Consider the following 9,953-nt stretch of genomic DNA (forward strand, 5'->3'; position numbering starts at 1 on the left):
CTGGAACTCACTTTGTAGACCAGGCTGGCCTCGAACTCAGAAATCCGCCTGCCTCTGCCTCCCGAGTGCTGGGATTAAAGGCGTGGGCCACCACGCCTGGCTGGGTATTGATTTTTTAAAAAACTAAATAGTTTTCTCTGTTAAAATAGGTTTTGGCTTCTAAATATGGTTGCACTCTGTGCCTTCGCTCTTTAAAAAGGCACTTTTCTTTGAAGTATAAAACCACACAATTGACAGATTTTAAAATTTCTTTAAATAAAGTTTTGGAGTTTTACAAAAAAATTTAAAATATTTTAAAAATGCTTAAATTCATAAAGCTATGAGACATTTTAAAGTTTATCAAATATTTTATTATAATGTTCTTATTAATATATGATCTTGATGAATAGGTAAATGAAAGACTAAAAATTAGGACCACAACTAACACCAGAAAGTGAGGAATTCATATTCTATGATGTAATAATGACCTGAGGCAGTCTGACAAAGAACTCGACACAGTTTCTAAACACATGAGTTGCAACACTTTGGGGGACAAAAGACATTTTTAATATAGGCACCTGCAAATCAGATATTTATTTTATAATTTGGGTCCCCACAATATAAACAGAGTTGGCATTATCATTGGTATAGAAATATGCACCAGGGTGGGTGAATACCCAGGAGTGTCCCCATTCCTCTAAGAGGAGAAGGGGAAGGAGTAAGGGGGAGGGACTCTGTGAGGAGGGATTGGAGCACAGCGATCTAGATATAATATGAATAAATAAATTAATTAATGGAAAGTTATGTTTCCCCTTACCTAAGTATAAAAAGTGAAGTATAAAAAGGCGAAGAAAAACAAACTCAAGGCTGCTGGCTGCTGCTGCTGCTGCTGCTGCTGCTGCTGCTGCTGCTGCTGCTGCTGCTGGAGTATTAACTGGTAGTCCTCCTGTTGTGCCAGGAAGCATTTGTGAACCCCAAGAGATCACCAAGGAGCCAATTCTGATGCAATCACATTAGGATCTCTTTATTAAAAGCTAGAGCTTGGGCAGCCTTGACACAGCGGGATGGGAAAGTGCAGCCCCTAGCCCAGTTCCAGGAAAGCATTTATAGAGGCAAGAAGGGGTTATCTAGCCTGGTACACATCTGATAAGGGGGCCATTACGTCCTTTAACATAATTGGCTGGTACAGGGAGCAAAACCATAAACTTAACTTCTGTTTTCCTCTTGATTGGTAGTTGTTAGGAAATGAAGTGCTAAGGGTGGCCTTGTAACCTGGAGGTGTAAATTTGTTGGGGAATAACCTGGAAACTGGTTAACTCAAGTTAATTTGAGTTCAACTGAAGGTTAGATTCTCTAAGATGGAGTCTGAACCCAAAAGATACGGTCTCTCACTCCCCCTTTCTCTGGTAACAAGTAGGCCCAGTCATGGGACTTCCTGAAGCTTATAGGCTTCTTTTTGAAGGGACTGGCAGTGACTCTTTATGACCATAAGCTGAATAGTCTCAAGTTTTTATATTAGTGTTTGTTATTTATCTCAGCCCATTATAATGTTTGTTTTTCTTATGGTATCCCTGGGACTCGGCCAGGTCCCCAACAGTGGGAGACAGGGGAGATTCCTGAGGCTGAGTTTCTTCCTGTTTGTTGGTCAGGGTCATCTTCAACAGCAATCGTGTGTGTGTGTGTGTGTGTGTGTGTGTGTGTGTGATGTTTTCTCAGTGCAATCATGTTGACCTTCAGGGCTATCGGTGTGGTCAAGGCAATAACACCAGGACCTTTCAATGAGGCTCTAATGACCCCTGGCTGGAGGGGGTCCTGTTTCATAGAGAACACAAAGCTTATGCCAAAAATGTTCATAAGCCCTTTAGATACCTTTGAGATTGTCTATCAAAACCGGTGGTCTTCAAACTCAGGGATGGTCTCTGCTTGTATGTTAAGAACAATGTAGGGTATCCCAAACATGTTTTTAAAGGGTGTGAGTCCCATATGGTAAGGGGAGTTTTATAACCAGCAGGAAGAAGAGTTAATCATTGCCAGTCTCTTAGGTCAATTTAGTTAAGGTCTCTTTTAGGGTTTTGTTCACTCTCTCTACCTGTCCTGAACACTGGGGTCTATATTCAAAATATAGTTTTCTGTCAATCCCCAGAATATTGGCTAGTCCCTGACTTACCAGGGACACAGAAGGTGGTCCATTTTTGACCCTGTCATCTGAGAAAGCCCATACCTTGGCAGTATGCCTTTAAGAGCTTCTTTATCTCTGTGGATGTAGTTTCATATTTAGTGGGGAAAGCCTCAGTCCAACCTGAAAAGATATCTATAAAATCAGTAAATATTTATATCTACATTTTTTTTCTGGTTTTACTTGTGTGAATTCTGTCTCTCAGTAGACTCTAGGCCTTGTGCCTCACTGACAGGCCTTGCAGTTTTTGACACTCTCTCTCAGCAATCTGAGCTGGCATCTCTAATTCTGATATTAGCATGTCTTTTCAAACCCTGTGTTCTCCTGACCAAAGGTGGGAAGAGTGGTGGGTCTTCTGAAATATACATAGTCCCATTTCTTCTGGCACAATGAGTTTGTAATCTGCTATTGTTCACCTTCTGTCATAATATTGGGTCATGGGAAAATTCAACAAGCCGGACACCACCACACCCTCCAGAGTGGCCCACCAACCAAAGAATACACATGGAGGGACCAATGTGTATTCTCTCCAGTGGCAGGAGAGGCCCTTGGGCCTGAGGGTGTCTAGTGTAGTGGAATGCCAGAGCAGGAAGAAGGGAGTAGGTGGGTGGGTGGGGGAGCACCCTCATCAACACAGGTGGAGGGGAGATGGTATAGGGGGATTCTGAAGGGGAGACCTGGAAAGGGGAAAATATTTGAAGTGTAAATAAAGAAAATATCCAAAAGAAAGAAAGAAAGAAAGAAAGAAAGAAAGAAAGAAAGAAAGAAAGAAAGAAAGAAAGAAAGAAAGACATCTTAAAAAAAAAAAAAAAAGCAAACACTATGGATGAAGCAAGACACTGTCTCCAGAGCCCATATTCAAAATTTCTCTTCCCCCTGCCTCCAGTAGTAGATGTGATAATAGAGCATGATAAGTAAGGTGACTCTAGGTGTAAGCAGACCTAGTTTAAGATATGATACTTATCAGTGGCCTCAGGTAATCTGAATTATTTGTGACTCAAATTTTTATATGGAAGATGTGGATACTGACATGTTTGTAAGGTTGTTTTGAAGATAGCATCTGTGAAATATCTGAATAATGATAGTGAAAAATAACATCTTTTGCTTTCCATTATTTTTTTTAAAAAGCAAATCATTAGTTTTCCTCTATTCAAAGGATAAACAAGCTGAGAAAGAAATTAGGAAATGACACCCCTCACAATAGTCACAAATAATATAAAATATCTTGGTGTGACTCTAACTAAGGAAGTAAAAGATCTGTATGATGAGAACTTCAAGTCTCTGAAGAAAGAAATTGAAGAAGATCTCAGAAGATGGAAAGATCTCCCATGCTCATGGATTGGCAGGTTTAATGTAGTAAAAATGGCCATCTAGGCAAAAGCAATCTACAGATTCAATACAATCCCCATCAAAATTCCAAAACAATTGTTCACAGAGCTAGAAAGAGCAATTTCCAAATTCATCTGGAATAACAAAAAACCTAGGATAGCAAAAACCATTCTCAACAATAAAAGAAGCACTGGTGGAATCACCATACCTGACCTCAAGCTGTACTACAGAGCAACTGTGATAAAAACTGCATGGTACTGGTATAGTGACAGACAGGTAGGTCAATGGAATAGAATTGAAGACCCAGAAATAAACCCACACACCTATGGTCATTTGATCTATGACAAAGGAGCTAAAACCATCCAGTGGAAAAAAGACAGCATTTTCAACAAATGGTGCTAGCTCAACTGGTGGTTATTATGTAGAAAAATGTGAATCGATCCATTTTTATCTCCTTGTACAAAGCTCAAGTCTACTGCTTGTGGACGTTGTACATCGTGGTGCGCACTAGGCTCCGCACCACGATGTACAACGTCCACAAGCAGAGAAAAATGTGAATCGATCCATTTTTATCTCCTTGTACAAAGCTCAAGTCTAAGTGAATCAAGGAACTCCACATAAAACCAGAGACACNAAAACTTATAGAGGATAAAATGGNGAAAAGCCTCAAAGATATGGGCACAGGGGAAAAAAAATCCTGAACAGGACAGCAATGGCTTGTGCTGTAAAATCGGGAATCAACAAATGGGACCTCATTAAAACTGAAAGCTTCTGTAAGGCAAAAGACACTGTCAATAAGACAAAAAGGACATCAACAATTTGGGAAAAGGTGTTTCCCAATCCTAAATCAGATAGGGGACTAATATCCAATATATACAAAGAACTCAAGAAGCTGGACTCCAGAAATTCAAATAACCCCATTAAAAATGGGGTACAGAGCTAAACAAAGAATTCTCAACTGAGGACTACCTAAGGGCTGAGAAGCACCTGAAAAAATGTTCAACATCCTTAATCATCAGGGAAATGCAAATCAAAAGACCTCTGAGATTCTACCTCATAACAGTCAGAATGGCTAAGATCAAAAATTTAGGTGCTGGCGAGGATGTGGAGAAAGAGGAACACTCCTCCATTGCTGGGATTGCAAGCTGTACAACCACTCTGTAAATCAATTTGGCAGTTCCTCTGAAAATTGGACATACTACTACCGGAAGATTCAGCAAGAGCTCTCCTGGGCATATACCCAGAAGATGTTCCAACTGGTAATAAGGACACATGATGTCGGGTGTGCCCCCTACACTCCGTCCCGCAGAGGTGGGGCAAAGATGACATATATGCCAAGGCAGGATTTGAGCAGCTTTCACAGCTTCCTGCTGCAGCTTCCTTTATTCTCTTTACAGCTCACCCCAGCTCTCCACAGCAGTTCAGCTTCTCCCCTCTGCTTCTCAGCTTCCCTGCTTCTCCTCAGCCCCCTCTATTCCCCAGCTTCTGCTGCATGCACGCACACCCGCTCACACGGGCTCTTGCTCTCACGTTCACACACTCACACACACTCTCACACACACACTCTCTTGGTTCTGGGGGATCACCCAATTTATCCATTTCCACCCTCTGCACTCGTCTCTCACTGCTCATCATCCAATCAGCATTCAGCACGTTCTGTATGCGAGCCATGCACACAGACGGGGTGGGTGTTGATAGGCCAGTGACTCAATACCATGCTGTATGACACTATGCGTCAGGCGGACAGTGCATGACCACTCAGGTGTGCGTGATCATTTAGGTGCGCACAATCAGGTTTTTGGTAAACAAGCAGGGAATCACGGGGCTTGGCAGTGAGCCAGGATGCCATCTTGGCTCACGAGGCAGTAGTCGCGGCCACACCCGCTTCCCACAACATGATCCGCTATGTTCATAGCAGCCTTATTTATAATAGGCAGAAGCTGGAAAGAACCCAGGTGTCCCATCATTGGGAGGAGAGACCCTTGGTCCTGCGAAGATTATATTCCCTAGTACATGGGAATGCCAGGGCCAGGAAGCAGGAGTGAATGGGTTGGGGAGCGAGGGGTGACTTTCGGGATAGCATTTGTAATGTAAATGAAGAAAATATCTAATAAAAATATTTATTTTTCTGTAACACAGTGGTTCTCCATCTTCCTAATGCTGCAACACTTTAATACAGTTCCTCATGTTGTTATGACCCCTGACTATAAAATTATTTCACTTCTACTTAGTGACTATAGTGTTTCTGCTGTTGTGAATAATAATGTAAATATCTGGTATCCATGTTATCTGATATGTGACCCCTGTGAAAGAATCATTTAATGTGTGTGATGGTTTGTATATGCTTAGCCAAGGGACTGCCACTATTAGGAGGTGAAGCCTTATTGGAGTAGATGTGTCACTGTAGTTGTGGCCTTAATACCCTTGTCCTAGCTGTTTAGATGGTAGTATTCTGCTAGTAGTATTTAGATGAAGATCTTAACTTTCAGCTCCTCCTGCACCATGCCTGCCTAGATGCTGCCATGTAGAACCTCTGGACCTGTAAGTCAACCCCAGTTAAATGTTTTCCCTATTAAATTTGCTTTGGCCATGGTGTTTGTTCACAGCAGTAGAATCCTAAGACAGAAGTTGGTACCAGTTACTGGGGTATTACAGTGATAAGCCTGACCATGCGGTTTTTTGTTTTTTGGAAGGATATGGATTTTGAGACTTTGAATTTGGACAGCAGTGGAATGCTTTAAGTTGGGCTTAATGGGCTGTCTCGGTAGGAATATGGAAGCGTTTGTTGCTGAGACTGATTTGAACTTGCAGACCTGTCCTAAGAGGTTCCAATGGAGAAAATTTTCAGTATGTAGTCTAGAGAATGTTTTTGTGGTATTTTGGTGAAGAGTGTGGCTGCTTTTTGCCCTTGTCGGAAGAGGATATATGAGGCTAAGGTAAAGAGATTGATATTAATTGCATTGACTTTGTTCTCTGGCTACATCTCAGGAAGTGCATTTTGAGATGTATAGAAAACTTAGAAAGGATATATCATTTGAATATTAAAGGTCCACGAGGAAGTGAAAGGGAACTGAATCCTGTGTTCAAGGATATTGAATTGAATTAAGGAAGTGGTGACCTTGGGGTAAGATCCCACCAGCTAAATTCAAGTACACTCCTTTAATCCCAGCATTCAGGAAACAGCCATGCAGATCTCTGAGTTCAAGGTTAATCTATACAACAAATTCCAGAACAGCCAAGTTTAGGCAGTTGGGGAGTTGGAAAACAAAAAGCTGATAATAGAATTGGGGGCAGAGCTACGTTCCACCCCTAGTAAGAAGCATTACTTTGGCAGCTTCCACCATATGTCTCTGGCTTTATCATCAAGAGGAGAAGGAGACTACTGGATCAGTTGTTGCTGATGTGCGGAAGCTAAGGAATTAGTGATGATGAAGAAGAGACCAGCATCACTGAGGCAAAATCTTCTGGGACATGTGTTACTATGGGTGTGGCTTTAGTACTGTCATCCTAACTGCCTGGATGCTAGTATTCTCCTAGCAGACTTCAGATGATGTTGAACTCTCAGCTCCTCCTGCACCATGCCTGCCTAGATGCTGCTATGTTCCTGCCCAGGTGATAATGGACCTAACGTCTGAACCTGTAAGCCAGCTCCAATTAAATGTTGTCCTTATGAGAGTTGCCTTGGCCATGGTGTCTGTTCACAGACACTAAGACAAATGTCCAAAAGGGTCATAAGCTGCAGGTTATGTAACAAAATTGTCTTCAACATGTAACTTTGACAAGTCATGCCCAGATATTCCTGGACAATGTATAACATAGAGTCATCTGGTAATGAAGTATAATCTGTAATTTTACAAATCCTAACATCCACTTATATGTAAGAGTCAGGATAAGAGTCCTGATTCTCTGCTTATGGTAGGGTCAAACACAGCTATCCACTGGAAGAAAAAGGAAGCAAATTCATAACTCCTTCTATCCCCATATCCCAGAGTACACATTCGTGTGTAACTCCAGTTCTATGAGGATTTATCCCACCTTTCTGACATCTACAAGCATCATGCATGTGATTCATAGATATACATGCAGGCAAAACAACCATACACATAAAATAATTAAATACTTTCTCTCAAAAATTGATTTGGTCAGTTTATTCTTATGAGTAAATATACTCATAAAATACATAAATACATAAATACAAAAATATAAAAGTAAACATAAATACACAAACACAAAACACATAAATATATAAATTAAATGAAATTAGTATCTGGGGTTGATGGTAGGAAAAATAATATGATTTGTGCCTATTTGTGACTTGCCAAATTTTTTTAGAGGATAATGAAGTTTGTCAAAATGAGGTGATAATGCAATTGAAGGATGAAAGGTTGAGTAGCTGTTCATGTTCAAAAGTGAAAGGATGGTGCTAGAATTACTGTGTGTGGGGTGGGTATATTTATGCAGATTAATGAAAGTGTCCATGAGGAAAAAGGCTAGTGGCAAATATATGGGTATGCAAGTAAACATTCATGTATAGTTCTTTTCAATTTATGATTTAAATTTATGTTTGAAGTTCCAGTGAACTTCTATAAAAACAGGATGCTTGGAAAAACCATGTGATCTATTCTCCTAGAAAAGGTAGAAGACCAGGAAAGATTACATTGGCAAGCATAGCCTTGGGAACATAGCATTGGGTGTGAGGCACTGGGAGTAAGGAATTGGTAGTTGGGCATTGGGGGTAAGAGCATTGTTACATCAGAGCAGGAGAGGGCAGTGGTACACGCCTTTGATCCCAGCACTTGGGAGGCAGAGGCAGGCAGATTTCTGAGTTTAAGGCCACCTTGGTCTACAGGGTGAGTTCTAGGACAGACAGGTGTAAACAAAAGACCCTGTCTTGAAAAACAAAACAACAACAACAACAACAAAAACAGAGCAGGAGGAGAGAGCAAGATTAGGAGAATGCAGAGTGGTATAACTTAAAATTTTTAAGGCAACTTAAAAAAATTAAGAGAACAATATGCAGAATGCAGAGGGAAAGAGGAAAAACGAAGAATCTACAAAGAGAGCAGAAAGAGCAGGAGGCTTCTCTTTACCATAGGACAGATGGGTCTTTTCTTAATAAGAAGGCAGGGTTAGTGTTACTAAGGAGAACTTTACAGACTTGGGTTTAATTCACTTAGCAATAAAAAGTTAGAAGCCCTTTCTTTCTCTTTGTGATAAAGATTGGAACGTATTTTTCATCCAGAATTAGTGAGTTCTTTCTGTACTGGCACTTGGTCTTTTGCTTCATATACATATGTTAGTATGGATGTGTATGTGTGTGTGTGTGTGTGTGTGTGTGTGTGTGTGTGTGTGTAAGTATGTAATTATGAGATAAGCATGTAACTCAACACAACTGGTTTGAATGGTGATGTATGATTATGTAAGCATGGATTTATATACAAATTTATGTGAGTGTAATTCATATTTGGTTGTATAAAAGTGTTTCCTTCTGTGGATGTGACTCTTTTCTCCTGATTCAAAGAAGTTTATTGCTCCCAACCTCCCCCTACCCTGACAAGCAAGGGGCATCTGGACAAGAATAAAAAGGCTCTAGCAATGATTCCTTAACTTAATCACCTGCTGTTTTATGATGAGGTGCCAAACAACAGGGACTGCAGTTTCTGGATTCAGAAGATCTCCAACAGGTCAACTCCAGTAGCAAAGTGACTAAGGCTTAAGATAGGTAAATGTTTTATTATTAAACAGTAGCCATAAATATCTCCCAAGACCAAGTCTTGCCCCCAGCTGACGCCTTCCCCTTCTGCACCTCAAGAGGAAACAAGAACAAGGAACAGATTGGGCAGGCACCCAGGTACTGCTAATGTCTCCTGTTCAGGGGATTCTGGGTCACTTGAGGGTCCAACCTCTGTTGAGAGGATCCCTGCAGTTATCAGATAGGAAAACAAACCATGGCTAGAGATGAGATTGGAAGTCCAGTACAGAATGACTTTGTCAGTCTAGATCAGACTGGGGGAATCTAATATCAGGGGATTCTCTGCCAGCATATTTAGAGCACAGTACAACTTATGAAAGATTTAAAGGCAACAATGAGTCCAATCAGTCTACTTCTGGGTATACAATAAAGCTTAATGTGTGACTACATAGAAACTCTTTTACAAAGAACCTGTGACAAAGAGGGTGGTTTCTAGAGCTGAAAGACCTAGAATTTAATGTGGCCTCTGACCAATAGCACAGAGGTCAGCTAATCATAAAATACATGTGNCATCTCCCCTGAGGATGTGTCAGAGTCTAGGGAAAAAAAGAGTCTGGGATCATCATTCTGGGGGATTTGGGTCAGTTAGGTCTACCTTTATAGCAAAAGGTAGGTGAGGTCTGACTCAAAGATGGCAAAGGGTTACCAGGTCACTAATAAAATCCACTCCCAGCCTTCTGCATGAATGTAGGTATTTTATCTCCTTCATTGAGAATC

General features: G+C 40.9%; 1 protein-coding gene across 1 annotated transcript in view; it reads left to right on the top strand.

The window, feature by feature from the left end:
- Window positions 1-8,785: 8,785 nt before the first annotated feature.
- LOC110314647 (zinc finger protein 120-like) overlaps window positions 8,786-9,953 on the top strand; it is an 8,228-nt gene continuing 7,060 nt past the window's right edge. The window contains exon 1 of the mRNA XM_021188899.1: window positions 8,786-8,793. Within this exon, the coding sequence (XP_021044558.1) occupies window positions 8,786-8,793 (8 nt within the window). The remainder of the gene's footprint in view (window positions 8,794-9,953) is intronic.

The sequence above is a fragment of the Mus pahari genome, unplaced genomic scaffold (genome assembly GCF_900095145.1).
Source record: "Mus pahari unplaced genomic scaffold, PAHARI_EIJ_v1.1 scaffold_9090_1, whole genome shotgun sequence".
Classification (NCBI taxonomy): Eukaryota; Metazoa; Chordata; class Mammalia; order Rodentia; family Muridae; genus Mus; species Mus pahari.